The sequence below is a fragment of the Balaenoptera physalus genome, assembly GCF_965194825.1.
Source record: "Balaenoptera physalus genome assembly, chromosome: 5".
Lineage (NCBI taxonomy): Eukaryota > Metazoa > Chordata > Mammalia > Artiodactyla > Balaenopteridae > Balaenoptera > Balaenoptera physalus.
The window spans coordinates 79,496,896-79,515,570 of record NC_138884.1 but is presented as its reverse complement, the minus strand read 5'-3'; the positions used below and the strand labels follow the sequence as shown (position 1 = coordinate 79,515,570).

Genomic DNA, 18,675 nt, shown 5'->3' with positions numbered 1-18,675 from the left:
GATGCTTGCATCTTTGCTGTCACGTACAAGTGATCATTTTTTCCCTTGAGCCAATCCAGTTAAATTAAGTTCATATCCCATTGTTACACCACTAATTCTCTCACCTTGTTTAGTACATAGAAGAGAAATCTTACTTCTGCTGTGACAGGACTGCCTAGATTTGGAAACATAAAATGGCATACTATTCAGTTACATATTTATTGTTCACTTCAAACACTTTACCAGTGAAAGGCAAGAAGTAGCTTATACTTAAGTCAGGAATTCTCAAGGCAGGGCTGTGGTCAGATATCACCTTGGAGGTGGAGGTATATAAAGGATGTACTTTTTTTAAGTGTATTTAATATCATTATTATACAATTTCACATTTGTGGGAAGAGAAACTACTGTTAGCAAAGTTTCCCACATCATCTTGGCTGGTGGCACCACCCATAATACTGACTCAATGATTTTCAAAGTAGGGAGAGGAAAAGGAAAGGCATTAGTCTGCTTCTCAGAATGTATGGTGAGGAGGGAGCATGTCAGACTTTTATGCTTATGGAGAGGACATGTATGTCCAAAAGAAGCTGAGAAATAGCTTGAGAGAAATAAAATATTACTTCAAAAAGTCAGAGAACAGAGAAAGGAATTGAATATTTAGACTAGAAAAGAATCTTGAGACTTTTTTTTATTATCTTTTTAAGTTGAAGTATAGTTGATTTACAATATTGTGTTAGTTTCAGGTATACACCACAGTGATTGTTTTTTTCTGATTATAGTCCATTATAGGTTATTATAAGATATTGAATATAATTCCCCATACTATACAGTAAATCTTTGTTGCTTATCTATTTTATGTATACTAGTTTGTATCTGTTAATCCCATACTCCTAATTTGTCCCTCCCCCTTCCCTTTCCCCTTTGGCAACCATATATTTGTTTTCTATGTTGCTGAGACTTTCAATGTTAAACTGTGTATCTATGATTAGCTGACAGGAAGAAGGGGATTAAATTCATCCCATGTAACTCTAGATGGCGGAGGAGAATTTACAGAAAGAGTGCACTCAGGAAAGGAAGAACTTTCTAAAAATCAGAGTTTAGCTTTGAAGGCAAGAACATGGTTTAAGCATCTATCAATGTGGCTGCACAAGAGAATTCAGCTTAGGGTACACTAAGTTTTAACCACAAAGTTCTCTTCCAAGCATTTATTCACAATGCAAATTTAAAAGAAAAAAAAAACATGTTGGGACTGTCAAAAATACTATGACATGCTTAGAATCCCAGATATGTCAGAAAAAAGAAAACCAACCCTATGTCATTTCCACATTCCTTTTTGAAGATCTACTGTATTTTCATTTCTTGCTAAATTTGCATGAGGATATGTGTATACAATAAATTATATAATACAGAAAAAGCACATTTGCGTTTTGCCTTCTCACAACCTGAAGTCGCATCTCCTCCTCACTCTCTATTTCGTTATCCTTAGTTTCTTTGTAACACTTCCAAATATCTGAAATTCATTTTGTTTATTACTAGCTTAGCGTCTCTCTGTCTACCTCTGCAATGTACGTTTCCTGAGACCAGGGTCCTTGTCCCCCTCATCCACTTCTACATCCCCGCAGAGCTTAACAATGAACCCGGCAGAGAAGAGATACAAATAATTAGTTGTTGTTAGATCTTAAAGTCATATCTTTTAGGAATAGGAAAAGACCAAAGACTATGTATCTCAACTCTTTATTTTAAAGGAAATTGCGGTTTACAGGATCACACATCTAGTTGGCAAGCCAGGACTAGAACAGGTCCACCAACTCCCAACTTAGAATGAGTTTATCTATCTTTCTTTCTATCTATCTATCTATCTATCTATCTATCTATCTATCTATCTATCTATCTATCTATCTAACCTGAAAGGGATTTTCTGGCAGTCCCAGTTTGGGGAAACAAATCACTGTTGAAAGACTCAGGTCATTGGAGGAAGTGCTTCAGTTGACAACTATTCAGAAATTTGGTTGCAAATTTGGTCTATGGGGAAAATGTCAAGACATTCTAAAGAGAAATGGCCCACCTTTAGTTTTATTCTTTAGAGTTCTTATGTACTGATTTCTCTAACAGTTACTAAAAGCTTTGGAGTCAGATAAACTTGGTTTGAGTTCAGAGACTATCACTTATCATCTGTGAGCTGTGAGTTTTGAGCAAGTTATTTAAATACTCTATAGCTATGTCCCTATAATGTAACAAGCACTAAATGAGTGTTAATTCCCTCAATTTACCTTTCTCCTGCACCCCTACCCAAGATGAGGGAGGCAATGTTGCCATGATTTTTTAGGGGCAATTTTTCAGAAGTGTATTTTCAAGGTTACTTGATTATAATTTTATTTTGTGTCTGTTTTTTCCTCAGGCTCTCCCAGTTTTATCAGTTGCCATTATTTCAATTTCTTCTGTTAACTAGTCCCATGTAACATCTGTAGAAAGTGTAGATATTAAGAATTTATTTTTAATAGGATGTGAAAAAACTCCAAGATGAGAACCCAAGTTCCTCCTCCTTAACCGTGGTAGTTTCTGCAATCATCATTCAAGAAAAATGTAATGAGCCAAGAGAAAAAGATCTATGTCTACAAAGAAGAAAAAAAGCCAAATGATGTTGAAATATAAAGGCCCATAGCTATTCTATGGAAGCTCTTTTTTGATGTGACAAATGTGGATTATCTTAAAATTAGAAACAGAAGAAGGGTCCTGATGAGAGATGTTTGCTCCATAATCCACTCTACACAGCTCCAGCGGTGGGTGTCTTACCCTTTTACCAGCAGTTCATGCAAAGTGGTCCCATTAAGGCTTTCCCAGTCGGAGTGCAATGTCAGCCACTGCTGGTCTTGCTCCTGTTCCTGTATCAGTTTGGTCACAGATGGTTCTCTGACAGAAGGGCAAACACCAGATAAATATTCAAAGTGCAATGATCTTTGAGCAGGCAATATCATTATTTAGCACTTACTCTCTTATAAAAAAGAAGCATTAAGTTATCAGCCAATATTTCAACAGGGGGATGAGTATTCGAAGAAGTTTGGCATGGGACGTGATGAGCAAGAGGGGAAGCTACTGAAAGTATCCTGAAGCGATAAAGAGCCACACCGTTACAGCTATTTTAGTCATTCTCTCTGCTGACATGTATTTGAACTTTGTGACATATACGATGTAAAAGTTCCAAGACCTGAAAAACAAGAGCAACTTTAGGCAGGGATCAAAAGTAAAATTTATCTGCCTGGAGTATTTTTTCCTTCACTTTTCTTGCCCAAGGTATTCCTGCAATAAAGCAATACCTTAAAATAAATAATAAGTAAAGAGAATCAATGGCCATTTAGTGTCTGTTCAGACAGTATAAAATTGTGAGTGGAATGTTTTCAACATACTGCAGAATCTTTATGCACTAAAAATTAGGAAGGTCTCTAGAAAGTAGAGACAGGAGTTAGATGACATCATTTTGCTGTTTACCTATATTCTCACTCAAACTCCACCAGTACTTTCCTGTCAATGTCTCATTCAATCATCAAATAAATATGCTTGTACCCAAGATGTACCCAAGATTTAAAACCTTAGGTTTCAAAAGTGTTTGGGTTTTTATGTAAAATATCCTATTCCTCATGAAATAATTGGTTCACTTAGGCAATCCATATTTGAAGAAAATCTTTTGGATTTTTATCACCTGATGCTATTAAGGGTAGGAGAGGTAGAGGAATTCATTTTAGATAGGAGGAACGAGGGCTCCTTCTGAATCTGGAAGTAGGAGAGAAGGAAGCAGGTACTTAGTTGGATTTGGAGATGGGGAGAGAATTCAAGAGAATTCATCAGGAGAATTCAAATCAGACAATCAGACAGTCTTTTCTTTTCAAGTAGGAGGGGCGCTCCTCGAATAAAGGTGTGTGGGGGGGTGGCAGGGGTGCATAATGGTGAGGAAAGTGACGTGTATATGAAATTGCTCCCTGGTGGAAGTATTTGGAGAAACACATCAAAGATAACTTAAAAAGAATGGCAAGCAGTGCTGAGGATTCAAATGAACCTGGAAATCTTGAAGCTGTAGTAGCATCAAGTCTGTGAGCTTATTGACTTTCTTTTTTTGATAATGGAATGCCAATTTTTTGTAAAAAGGGGGGGCACAGGAAGGGAAGAAAAGTTAGATTCAGCGGCACTGAAAGAAAAATTATCACTTCCCCTGGTTACCGATTATTTTAAAACTACTGTCATTACAGAATAGAAAATAAAAGAAACAAAATCCTCCCCAAATCCAGTTATTTTAAAAAGAATAAAACCCTCTAAAGAGAAGACTTGAGGATAGAATAAGAACCAAAGATTAAAAACAAAACAGAGTCCTTAATCATGGATGAATTCTAATCATTTGATTTAAAAACAAATGGCATTAACCCTGCCCATGCTTTAAGAAGCATCGCACAAGCTTTAATTTATTTAGAAACTTGAATGAACTGTTTTATATTTGAAGATGTCACAAAACCTACTGCAAAATGAGAATTCTTTCCTTCACCAAAATGAGGCTCTGGCTTTTCAGTAATCCCAGAAGTGCTGTATGCAGAGGCACAGTGGGATGGAAAATACAAAAATCAGAGGCCACACACACCACTCATGGTGTTTCTCTTGATAGCTGCATCCTGAGAATTCCTTTCTGCAATAGAACAATCTGTGGCCTCCTAAATCCAGGCATTTTACCCGCAAAAAGCCAAAGGAAGATCGGCTTCAGATTTGTTATTTAATGAAATCATTCTTTAGGCAGATATTCACAGGGCAACAGGGACTTGCATGGGGACAAGTCAGCACAGGATTTGCACTGATGCTAAACAGGAAAATCATTGCAAAGGACGCTTTAGTCTTTCAACTCGCGAGGTCCCTTCAGTCACCTCAAGGGATATTTTTGCATTTCATTCATTAACCTCCAACAAGAAAGGCAATTTAGCCTGAATCTCTCAGTTACACCAAGTGGAAAATCTAAGAAATTCATCATCAACAAGAAGGCAGTATCATTACAAAAGTTAGTTTCCCATGAAATTCTTAAACCCCAGCATGCTTCTCATGCACAAAAATAAATCTTGCAGCCCTAGAAATGTCATCTTATGGCCCATTAAAAAAATATCAGTGAATCCATATGTCGGCTTCTGCCATTATACAGAATCTGAGCATCTGTGTGATTTCAACTTTTACTTTTTTCTTTAAATTTTTAAAATCATGAAAGTAATACTTACACATGGAAAAAACCCAAACATTATACAATGAAAAAATATCCTTCCCATCCAAGATGTATAAAAACCATCACTGTAAATAGCATTTGAGTATTCTTGCCAAGCTTTTTCTGTAGTCCTTGTACATACACCCCTCTTTTTTTAGTCTATACACACTGTTCTGCGTGGTGTTGATGATGTTTTCATTTAATGATTTATCTTGGAAGTCTTTGCATAATAATAGCTATAGATAATAATAATGATATTATTATTATTAACTAATAACTATTTTCTGTAGGGCAAGCACTAAAAGATTAGTAACTTGTTTTATATTATTTAATCCTCTCAACAACTTTGTGAAGTATGCTTTATTATTATTCCCCATTTTGGAGATGAAAAAATTGAGGCAAAGCGAGAATAAGTAATTTTCCCAAGGTCACACAGCTCTGGTATTGAGTCTCTTTGGTCTGACATCAGAGTACCACTTCTAACACTATGAACACTACGCAGCCCTCCTCTATTAAGGGCACACACCATGTTCTTTCCATAGCTGCAAAGTGTTCCATTATATGGATGTACATTTACTTTACCAATCCACTCTTGAGGCCGTTTCCAATTTCTGGCTATAACAAAAAAAGCAGCAGTTAATACTCTTAACCATTCACCTTTGCTTACATGCACACATGTGACTTGAGAATAAGTTCCTAGAAATAAAATTATTGAATCAAAATGTAAATTTTTTATTAACTTCCCCTTCAAAGAGTAATGTCAATTTACAAACTTATCAAGAGTAGGTTTGTCTATACTTTTAAATTTGTATAACTACGTACATAATGTAAGTCATGCTATTAAAACATATCTGGAACTTAACTGCTCAAATTCTGTTTAACAGTTGGTGATGCATTTGACTTATCTTTTTCCATATTATATCAAGAGACAAATCCTGTTGGGTAGAGAGCAAAAGAGCAAAAAAGCATCTTGCTAGTGATGAAGCATCAAAGTCACTGTATCCTAAGGGAGTCTGAGCAGGGAATGCAGTCAGACCCAAATGCTTCTAGAGCAGCTATGAAATCATATACAGAGAATGAAATTTAAGCAACAATCTACTCCAATGTCCTCTTTTGACAGTGTGAGAAAACTAAGACATAGACCCATCCCAAACATTTGAGGGGCCCAGAGCGAGAGTATAAATGGAGGCCCATATGTCTACATATTTAGATATTATAAATCAAGTTAACAAGCTGTTAAAGAAAACATATTCTATCTTCCCATCTTGATCAACATATCTTTTAGGTTCAAATATAGAATTCTTGGACTCCTTGGAACAGTGGTTTTCAAACTTTAGCATTCATTAGAATCAACTGGAGGACCAGTTACAACAAAGATTGTTGGCCCCATACCCAGATTTCCAGGTTTGGTAAGTCTGAGATGGGGCCCCCAATTTGCCTATCTAACAAGATGCCAGGTGATACAGATGCTGTGGTCTGGGACCACACTTTGAAAACAGTTCACCGGGCTCCAGGTGGGCATACCTCTGGTGGGCAGACTCTTTGCCCCATGAGGTGAGGCACAGCTAAGGAGAAAGGCCAGAGTGGTCCCTCTAAATCAGGGTTTCTCACCTTTGGCACTACTGACATTTTATGCCAGATAATTATTAGCTATGTGGGGCTGTCCTGGGCACTGCAGGATGTTCAGTATCACCCCTGGTTTCCACATACAAAATACTAGTATCACCACACCACTCCTGGACTGACAATCAAAAAGGTCTACAGGGGCTTCCCTGGTGGCGCAGTGGTTGAGAGTCTGCCTGCCAATGCAGGGGACACGGGTTCAAGCCCTGGTCTGGGAAGATCCCACATGCCGCAGAGCAACTAGGCCCGTGAGCCACAATTACTGAGCCTGTGCGTCTGGAGCCTGTGCTCCACAACGGGAGAGGCCGCAGCAGTGAGAGGCCCGCGCACCGCGATGAAGAATGGCCCCCGCTCGCCGCAACTGGAGAAAGCCCTTGCACAGAAACGAAGACCCAACACAGCCAAATATAAATAAATTAATTAACAAAAAAAAAAAAAAAAAAAAAGGTCTACAGACATTTCCTAAAGTCCCCTCGGGGCAAAGTCACCGCTGGTTGAATTCTGGGGTCCAGGGCAAGGTCCCTCTGCTCTGGGTCTAAAAGCAGTACTGCACAAAGAAGCAAGAGAATTTCGCTCAAATCTGCTTCTTGAAATGTGTGGCCATAAGACATATAAAAAATGTATAATTCCCCCATACCCACTGAAATGAGAAAATAGAACATATCTAGAATTCTGAAACATCCTGATATTTTGAAAGGAAGTCTATATTTTAAGGCTTACGTGAACAATCAGATCTCTAGACAACTTGGCTTATTCTTATCTCACTTTCAGGTCACTTGGTGTTGAGTAACGAGGCATTTCATGCTTGTATTATAATTACGTAGGGGCTGCTTACCTAAAAAATGAAAGGCAGCGCAAATCCCACAAAGCAAAGGGCTTCTTTACTTTTGTCAGCAAGACAGTAGTGCAGGACTTACCTAGACATGCCACACATTCCAGTGGAAGGACCAGGTCTATTCTATGGCATCTATTCCTTGGGAAAGTAATGAGTCTTCAACCTCAGTACTGATGGTTAGTCTTGAAATACAAATTCCTTGTGCAGTGGATACATTATTTGCAATTCTAAATATCCTCCTCAGAACTTGGAACCTTTCTGTTAAACATTTCGTATCTGATTTCAAAAATCTTATCTTAAACCCTGTCATGTTATTGTCTCTGTTTGGTTCCTATAGTTTAGACATGTTAATATTAAAAGCTAGTTAAATTATTTTGCCAGGTAGAAGGAAGACCTAGAAATATTGACAGAAAGGCATCATTGGTTGCAAATAAACACAAGTGAAGATGACCATAGAATTGTTTGTCTGGTTAGATAGCTCAGGTTACACTTTATACAGCAAAACTCCCGTCAATAGAAATGTTTCAAAGAAGAGCATAAAGTCTGAGTTTATTTTTCCAGTAATATAAGTATTTAAAAATATTTTTTATTGTAATCTTAACTGAAAATATATAATTTTATTCATTTATCTACCTCAAAGGTAGAGTATAATAACTGTGTTAGGCCATGATTTACAGGTACAAGTGACAAAAACTATCTCAAAGAAAAGAGAAGTTATAGATTATAAAATTAAATTATAGACTATTCATATTTCATAAAAAAATCAATGACATAATCCATTTCTAACATACAATAAATTGAAAACTGTAGCTATTAAATATATACTCTCATTCTCATATAAATTAGAAAATAAAACTAATAAAGCACTATTTAAAATAAACATTTCATTACAGATATAAAAAAATTAATCATAAAGTTAAAATGTCACTTGATCATTTACAAGATTTCAATCTTATACTGTAAAACAAACTCAATAAATGGTGTTAGGTTGTAAGTATATTTTTGAGCAATAAGTATATACCTCTTTCAGAATCTACAGTAGTCCAAGTATTTCCTTCTGGCTATTTTATCTTCAAAAAAAGATCTCATTTCTTTTTTGATAACTTGGAGGAAAACTTTGGGGACATTTATTTTTTAATTTTTAAGAGACAGAGACAACATTGTCTTGAAAGAAACTTATTTAGTTGTTTAGAAAATGTTTCCTGCTTGTCTTTACCTTCTTTTAGTTCATCAGTGTAAAACTAAAGATTACCAGTTTCAATTACAATATGCCATTTTTTATTCCACTAGTTCAGAAAGTCTTGGAACCAAAGTAGAATTTATTTTTCTAACAGAAGCTTTGCTTCATCAATTGCTCTTTTCTTCCTCATCTTGATATTATAGGCATAGAGAAAGTGCACCTTTATTCAATTCAAACTTTTAAGGCAGAATATGACTCTCTGGGTACATTACGAAATAAAATAATTCAAACTTCAGGGCTTTAAAAAATATTCAGTTAATAGTATTACACCACCATCAACAACAAAAATCAGCATTTTAGTACCTAAAATAGTGCCCGAATATCTGAATATCAAAAAGTAGAAATGTAATCAATCACTAAAGGGATGTGGATGGTCTTCAGGATGGCTGGTGCCTGGGGACCAAGCACCTTCACGACTCTCCATCTCTCATCTCCACTTCCTTCAGTCGGAGGGAGGAGGACGAGGTGGGAGGGTGGTTTTAGTGACCTCCAAGTGACTTTTCCACAAGCCAGGGGACAGGCTGCCTGCAGCTCTAAACTCAAATCCTTCATCTTTGTGACCAAAAAGGAAAGACGTCTTCTCTCCCCAGTACACTTAAAACAAATCTTATTGAAAAACTTTAAGTATCACACAACCAGTCACTGTAGCCCAGGAGTGAGGTCCTTTGATTAGTCCAGCTTGGGTGAGGTATTACCTACCCCTCTACCAATCACTGAGGCCAAGAAAAGTGGGTCATGTACAAAGATGGCAGCCCCCTTTTGGATCCCAAGGATAGAATGGGAAGTGAAGCAAGTCCCCAAAATGAAGGGATGTAGGTCTCAAAGGAAAAGGAGGGAGGCTGGGGCTTCCCTGGTGGCGCAGTGGTTGAGAATCTGCCTGCCAATGCAGGGGACATGGGTTCGAGCCCTGGTCTGGGAAGATCCCACATGCCGCGGAGCAGCTAGGCCCGTGAGCCACAACTACTGAGCCTGCGCGTCTGGAGCCTGTGCTCCACAATAAGAGAGGCCACGATAGTGAGAGGCCCACGCTCCGCGATGAAGAGTGGCCCCCGCTTGCCGCAACTAGAGAAAGCCCTCGCACAGAAACAAAGACCCAACATAGCAATCAATCAATCAATCAATAAATAAATAAATCTAAAAAAAAATTTAAAAAAAAAAAAGGAGGGAGGCAGAGAAGCAACACAATAAATGTCTGCTACAAGTGACTTCACTTGAAATTTTTTAGTTCAAAAGATTATTATGCCTCAGAGTCAAGATCTACATGTTCTTTTGTTAGCTTTTGGAAGATGTAGGAAGAGTACAAGATTGGGTAGATATTAGACTTATGTTCATGAATGACACAATGGGTTAATCAGTGAGTGTTCAGTGAACTCAGTTTACTCATTGCCAAAGGAATATCACCCTGGCAGAATTTAGACAAATGACACAGTCAGATGGACAAGGGTTACAACTGATGATTAATAAGGTTAATAAGCTGGAATGGAAATGGAGACAACACACTGGTGTTATATCAGATGGAGTCCCTCCCTAAAGAAGTTTTAGTGAGAGGAACAAATTACAAACATGTGAAAAAATAATTTCTGATACCAATAAGTGCTTGGAGGAGGCAGAGTAAGCACATAGTGAGTACCTTGGTGAGTGTGAAAGCTGCTCTAACTAGGGTTGTCAAGGAAGACCTTTGTAAATAGTTGATATACAAGCTTAGAGACATGAATGATGAGATGGAGGTGATCCTGTTAAGGTCTAGAGATCAGCCTTCCAAACAAAAGGAACTGTGAAGCCAAAGCTCCCGAGATGGGAATGAGTTTACAGCACTGGAATATCAGTAATAAGGTCAATGTGTCTAACATTTAGCGGACAAGTGGAGAGTGCTAGGAGATGGGGTCAGAGAGTGAGGCAGGGGCCAGATTATGCTTTATAGGCCAGAGTAAGAAATTGGACTTTGATTCCAAACTGTAAAAATAAAATGAAAAGACCAGTGGAGTTGGCATTTAGATGATATCATTACTATCAGTCCTGTCTTGGGGGTAAAAAGCAAGCCAAATTGCAGTAGGTTTCAAAGAAAACATGAAGAAGCTAAGTCATCACCAGGAGTCTCTGGTGTAGTTCCAAATGGGGGATGCTGCCATATAAGGACTTCTAACAGAAATAACACAGGTCTTTCTGGTTAATTTCTGATGGATTCTCAAGTTGTAAATCATGTTCTTACTTACCTAGGACCCATTCATATTCCTGCCAATGGCAATGCACTATGATGACTAGAGAATCTGATGTCCCCAAAGACTTTACAGAGATTGATTCTTCCTCATTCCAGGACCATCTTGCTCACAATTAGCCCTGATATTTTTGGTGGAAAGGTGTGTTTTGACAATTCTGGAGAACTCATGGAAACCATCTTTGATTTTATAAATCCTGATTTGAATCTATTTTTTAATTGTGAACATTTTTATCACAAAATGGAATGTAAGAGAGTAAAAAAAATGTGCTTAATCCAGGATCTAGCATAGTTTTATTCCAGTTAATAACGGTGAATTTCCCTACACCACTGAGAAGTTTCCATTTACTTTCATAAATTATTCATTAACCCAACTGACACAGTTTGAGATTCAGTTTGCTAACAAATGATCCGAATTCTTGGCAGAGCTTGCTGGTAGTGATCATGTGGAAATGCTCTTAGGACAACTGGTAGACTCACCTTGCTCTTGCTTATGAAAAGCCTCATACCTAGTGGTCTCATGAAAGACCTTAAAAAATATTTCCTCTTCCTTTAGGATGTAACACTTTTTCAGGAAAATTATTCTTCTTACCTCAGAACAGCATGTTCCAGAGAATTCTACACTCACACATTGGACTTTATGATTTTCTTCTCATCCAGGCACTCATTTAACTAGCAGCTTCTTGGGAATGTGTTAAGAAATTAATTTCCCATGCCCAAAACCACATGTCTGCCAGAGAAGCTACAAAGCTGCATGTGAAAGAAAATAACACTTCGTGGATTTGCTTCAGCTGACATCTACTTAGAATACGACAAGCATGTACTTATTACTATATGACTTTTCAAAAAGTGAAAAACACTTAGATCATGGTCCTGCATGATGAATTTCCACCACCACCACCTCCTCACTGCTATCCACTTAAAAATCCTACAACAATAAGATCACAAGGTGATACTAAGATCTGCCACAAAACACCTATATAAAGCAATACTAAATGGGGTTTACGTTTAAGAAGCTGGTTGGCCACATCAGTCATGGCATTTTTACTGAAGAACTGGGTGCCAGAGGGGATCTACTCCTAGTACCCAAGAGATCTCTTGCACTTGCTTGGACTTACATCCTAGCTCTGTATTTTTCTGCGACTTAGCAAAGTTCCTTGGCCTCTCTAATCCTCAGTTTCCTCGTACATAAAGTAGAAATAACAATACTACTTGTCTTATAGGATTACAATGTGGATAAACTGAGATAATACTTATCAAGTACTCAGAACAGCCTGGCACATAATTAAGATTGGCCATTATTAGTCTGTGTAACCTATTCTGGGAAATAAATGAAGAATCAAAAAATATATACAAATGATATACAGCATTGTAGAATTAAGAGGGATATCGCATAGTACTGATTTTTTAAGTACCACAGGAAATTCAGGGGCAAAAGAGGTCAAGGAGATGAGAAAGTCTTCGCAGAAGTCTTGAGGCTTGAGTGAGGCCCTGAAGAATTTGGATAGGGAATGTAAAAACAATGCATCTATGGACACAGAGGCAGAAGCAGGAAGGAATGTGTCTACAGAGCACAGATAAAAGACCAGACAGTACACAAAGAGAGGAGGAGAATGTACAAGGATATGAAGTTGAAGAAAGACGAGCTAGTTTGCGGTGGGCCTGCCAGTTGGGAAACTCATTTGGTTAAAAAAAAAAATGTCAAATGAAAAAAGACCTTTGACAGAAAATGATTTATTTCTGCCTTAGTCCATTCAGGCCTCTATAACAAATTACCATAGACTGGGTGGCTTATTAACAACAGGGATTTATTTCCCATAGTTCTAGAGGCTGGAAGTCCAAGGTCAAGGTAATAGCAGATTTGGTGTCTGGTGAAGGCCCATTTCCTCAGTCACAGACAGCCATCTTCTTGCTATGTCATCACATGATGAAAGGGGAGAGGGAACTCTGTGCGGTCTCTTGTGTAAGTTACTAATCCCGTTCTTGAGGGCTCCATTCTCATGTCCCAATCACCTCTTAAAGGCCCCGCTGCTTAATACCTTCACACTGGGGGTTAGGATTTCACATGTGAATTTGGGGGGGGACATGAACACTCAGTCTATAGCAATCGAACATGATGTTTGTATTACAGCAGGTAGGGCTCTATTAGAAATTCAGTCATGGGATAGTGAGAGCTTTTACGGAAACGGAGGGACCAAAGATCTCCTAACCCTATTTCCTTCACCAGTCGCTGCTCATCCTTCTTTGCTTCTCTTTTTGTCAAAATTCCCCCAAATAGTTCTACACTTACTGTCTTTTCTCTCTTCCTACTATCACTTAGGCGTTTGCCCCCTCACTCTATTGAAACTGCTCACGTCAATGACATGCATGTTGCTGAAACCAACAGTCATTTTCAGTCCTCATTTTACTTCTCAGCAGCATTTGATAGAACTGACCCTCACTTCTTCCTTTATATGCTTTCTTCAATTGTCTTTCAGGATACCACATACTCCTACTGCACTAGTTGTTCTTTTTCATCTCCTTTGGCTTGCTGCTTCTCTTCTCTGATCCCCTTAATGTTAGGGCTCAGTCCTTGATCTTCTTATCTTCTCTCTATATATTCCCTCTCTTGATCACCCAGATCAAAAAATGAACAATATCATTTTTGAATACACTGAATGCAGACCATCAAAAATATGAACAAGAACAAGTGTTGGTGAGGAGATGGAGAAACTGGAACTCTCACGCATTGCTGGTAGTGTATAAAGTGGTGTGGCCTCTTTGGAAAACAGTTTGGTAGTCATTCAAAAAGTTAAACATAGAGTTACGACTTGACCCAGTAATTCTAGTCTTAAGTATACACCCAAGAGAAATGAAAACATATGTTCACACAAAAACTTGTACATGAATGTTCATAGCAGCATTATTCATAAGAGCTAAAAAGTGGAAACAACCAAAATGGCCATCAGATGATGAATGGATAATCAAAATGTGGCTCTATCTACACAATAGAATATTATTCGGCCATAAACAGGAATGGCGTACTGATACATAGTACAACATGGATGAACCTTAAAAGCATTTTACTAAGTGAAAGAAGTCAGACAAAAAATATTTTGCATGATTCTATACGTGAAACATGCAAAATAGGCAAATCTATAGAGACAGAAAGTAAATTAGTATTTTTTAGGGGCTGAAGGGAAGGAGGAATGGAGAGTGACTGCTAATGAGCATAGGGTTTCTTTTTTGAGTGATGAAAATGTTCTGGAATTAGACAGTGATGATGATTACAACTATTTTGTGATGATACTAAAAACAACTGAATTGTACACTTTTAAACAGTGAATTTTATGGTATCTGAATTATATCTTAATTTTTTTAAAAACAACTACAAGGTTTTGAACTTCCTTTCCATGGTTTACATGTACAGGACCAGCAACCTGGGCTAGACTGACTACTACAGAGGACTGAATCTGTCTCCGAGCATCATGGAAGTCAATCAATAAGGAAACCATCCTGGATTAAATAGTTCTTACATGATAAATGAAATGTGAAGTTAGAAACTTTGTCCTGGGAGTACATGTTTGGAAAAATTACAATGTAAATCCTTATATCAGGGACTCTTAGGTAATATAACAGATACTGTCTTTGCGGTTTTGCCCAAGACACAGAAACATTCTTTGGAAGGATGTTTCTTCTGTTGACAAACTCTAAAAGATTAGGGCATAAAATAAAATTGCAACTAACTCTACAAAGGAATTTTTGCCAAAATAGTACAGCCTATTTCCAGATGATCTAACTTTTATAGAGATAAGCTTATGAGGCCAAGAGACCCAGAGAATCACATTCCCGTAGACCAACTTCCTCAAATACCAGATGTCTCAACTGAGCATTTGGCAAGTATTAGAGGGCAGTCTAAATTCTGATTTGTACTGTTGATTAAATAAATGTCCATATGTTTCTGATACTGGACACGCAGGTAGCAAAGTCAATATACTGTCATGAGAATTTAGGGGCTTGATTTATACCCTTGTCTAATCAAATAGTCATCATACTTCCAGCTGGGGTGAACTCTAGAGATACCTGCAGATGGGGGTAAAATGTTTTCAGATTCAGAAGAGAACTCTGAATCCTCTCATTTGGACAAGCACTTAGTTGAGAGCCTAGCATTTCTGCTGTTAGACATGGAAAGCATGATTTAGGTCTGAAAAACTCTAAGTGCAGGTGCTTTTAATCAACTGCTTCTATCGTGAAAGCATCTCCGTAGAATCCCTGCAAAACATGTAATTTGGTGTAGATCTGCATTTTAAACAAACTAGCTCCAAAATATACCCCCTGAAGTAGCTGAGTGATCTATTTGGAGTTAAGGTATGTTCGTTTTGGATACAATACTACAGTGCTTTTCTCTTAAATGTTTACTGAATGAATGAATGAATGAATGATTTAAAGAATTTATATGAGAGTATCAAGATAATATGTCTTCCCCACCACGTGGGGAAGCTCTTTGATGATGTTATTCACCTGTGCATCCTCCACACGGCGCCTACTCCTGTACAAGACCCACAAGCTGAGGCTCAAAAAACAAGGAGGAAGATACTGAATAGAACTAGTTGGGGTTGTTTTTTCAACTTCAAGTTTTGGATGCAGAGTATGTTTGACAGTATCAAGGCAGGCCCATGGAGTGGACACTCCACCCCAGAAGCTAAAAGAGGACAACTCATCCCTCTCCCCTCCCTCTGGCAGCTGGCGTGTAGGTCAATGTCTAGTCATGGTCAAAGAGACCCTCCTATTAGGGACTTTGAATGTGGAAGAAATGACTCAAAGGTTCAGGGTTACTTAGAGTTAATTTGAAGCACCAGCGGCAGAACTGTGAGTCGGCAGCACAGCAACTGGTCTCCAGGGACAGTGGTGACAGCAGCTTCCTAAGCATCCCATTGCCACAGCAGGAATTTGGCCTCATCTTGCCCATTTTCTGTGTTCCTGACCCAGCCTGGTTCTCCAGATTTCTGTCAATTCATGAGCCACCCACATAAACAGAAGAGTAAACTTGCAGGCAATCCAAAACTACAAAAACATTAAGGTTACCTTTTGTACTCATTTACTTCGAAGGTGAATCACTTCTTACCCATTAACTTAGTCAAATAACAGTTATGGTTTTCCAACCATACTGCTCTCTCAAATTTTCCTAGCCCTCCTATGAAATAAAGTTATCTTTAAAAAATCTAAACGTCTATTCTAGATTTTAAATATCTAAGATATTGCAATGACATTTTCCCACTATGTTAAGGAAATGGAGCAAAGAGATTTTTTTAAAAATCCAATATGCACACAGTAGCCAAAGGTAGAGACCACTGAAATGGAGGAATTCATCAATGGATGAATAGATTTAAAAATATGGTGTATCCACACAATGGAATATTATTCAGCCATAAGCAGAAATAAAGTACTGATACATGGATGCATGAAAACATTACGCTTAGTGAACTAAGTCAGATAATGGTGATGGCTGCACAACATTATGAATATACTAAATGCCACTGAATTGTACACTTTAAAATGGTTAAAATGGTGAGTTTTATGTCATGCATTTTACCACAATAAAAAATTTAAGTCCAAAATTCAAAAAATTAGAAGAAATATAAAGTAGAATATTTTAAACATGATCCATTCCATTTGCAACAGAACAAGGTGGCTTGTCAAAAGAATTTTCTGGTTATAAAACCTTTGTAGTTCCGACGCTCCCTCAGAACTCTCAGTGGAGTTATCTGTCATTACACAATCAAGTTTTCTTATTAAGAAATAACCTTGTTGGGAATGTAAATTGATACAGCCACTATGGAGAACAGTATGGAGGTTCCTTAAAAAACTAAACATTGAACTACCATATGACCCAGCAATCCCACTACTGGGCATATACCCTGAGAAAACCATAATTCAAAAAGAGTCATGTACCACAATGTTCACTGCAGCTCTATTTCCAATAGCCAGGACATGGAAGCAACCTAAGTGTCCATTAACAGATGAATGGATAAAGAAGATGTGGCACATATATACAATGGAATATTATTCAGCCATTACAAAAATGAAATTGAGTTATTTGTAGTGAGGTGGATGGACCTAGAGACTGTCATACAGAGTGAAGTGAGTCAGAAAGAGAAAAACAAATACCGTATACTAACATATATATATGGAATCTTAAAAAAAAAAAGTGGTTCTGATGAACCTAGGGGCAGGACAGGAATAAAGACACAGACGTAGAGAATGGACTTGAGGAGGGGGACATGGGGAGGGGGAAGGGTAAGCTAGGACAAAGTGAGAGAGTGGCATGGACATATATACACTACCAAATGTAAAATAGATAGCTAGTGGGAAGCAGCCGCATAGCACAGGGAGATCAGCTCGGTGCTTTGTGACCACCTAGAGGGGTGGGATAGGGAGGGTGGGAGGGAGACGCAAGAGGGAGGAGATATGGGGATATAGTATACATATAGCTGATTCACTATATTATAAAGCAGAAACTAACACACCATTGTAAAGCAATTATAGTCCAATAAAGATGTTAAAAAATATATAATAAATAAAAAAAGAGTGAGATGTAAAAAAAAAAAAAAGAAAGAAAGAACCTTGTATCTGGTGAGAGGAAAGCAAAGCTCCTTCAAAAAGCTTTTACTCTATCTCTGATCACAGTCATATCCCCTTTCATTTAAACACAATAAGGAAGTGGAGAAAATAAAGTACAATTTAATCGATCTTGGCAAATATAATTTTTCCACTGTGGCAAAGTTTAAAACTCTCTTATTATATCATCAGTTACTCAATTTTCCAAAGATGTGGGACTTTACATGGGAAAAATGGGCTGAAGAGGCTGGTATTTACGTAATTCTTCAAACTGGGATAACAAAAATGTGCTGCCAGTTGCTAACCCATAATTGGATGGCTCATTACTGTAAAATTATTTCAGGTTTGCTCAGTGGAATCCTGGGAAGTGACATTTACTCAATTCTTTATTCTAGAATTTTATAAATCCTTTATCTTTTATTTCCATCATTTCTATATTTCCCCCAAATCTCACATCCATCATTGGTAAAAGAAAAAAATATATGTGTGTGTTTATATGTATAAACACACACACACACTCACATATCTATTCTAAGACCTTTCAATTATTGTTTTCCAACCCCAACAGAACTAGAAAAGAAAACCCTGCACCAACGATCCAACTTTAAAAGTATTGATTTCAGTGTGTTTGTATCAAAGCCAGAGTGAGTGGCTTTTCATTCTAAGAAGCAAAAATGGTGAACTCTTTCCTAATTTACATTTCCTACATTACACAGGGTAAATTGAAATACCAGCAACTTCGAGTTCTATTTCTCAACTTATTAAAAAGATTTGTGTTGCTTAAAAAGGAATTTTCAATAACCTCTTGGGGGGGATAATCGCAAGATTTTCCCATCCAGTTTTCTCAGAGGAAACCACCTTAATGCTTTTATAAGTAATAAAAGCATTTCATTTCATAAGTCCTTAAAATACGATGACTTCATTTACTTTTAGAGGCTTTATCAAAGTAGGTTTTCAGAAAC

General features: G+C 37.6%; 1 protein-coding gene and 1 long non-coding RNA gene across 2 annotated transcripts in view; one reads left to right on the top strand and one right to left on the bottom strand.

Moving 5' to 3' along the window:
* CORIN (corin, serine peptidase) overlaps positions 1-18,675 on the bottom strand; it is a 261,470-nt gene that overhangs the window by 42,231 nt on the left and 200,564 nt on the right. The window contains 2 exon segments of the mRNA XM_082462463.1: positions 105-154; positions 2,770-2,886. Of these exon segments, the coding sequence (XP_082318589.1) occupies positions 105-154; positions 2,770-2,886 (167 nt within the window).
* LOC309661158 lies at positions 2,947-10,034 on the top strand. Its single transcript, XR_014263875.1, has 2 exons — positions 2,947-6,959; positions 7,274-10,034. It is a non-coding gene; the product is annotated as an uncharacterized lncRNA (long non-coding RNA).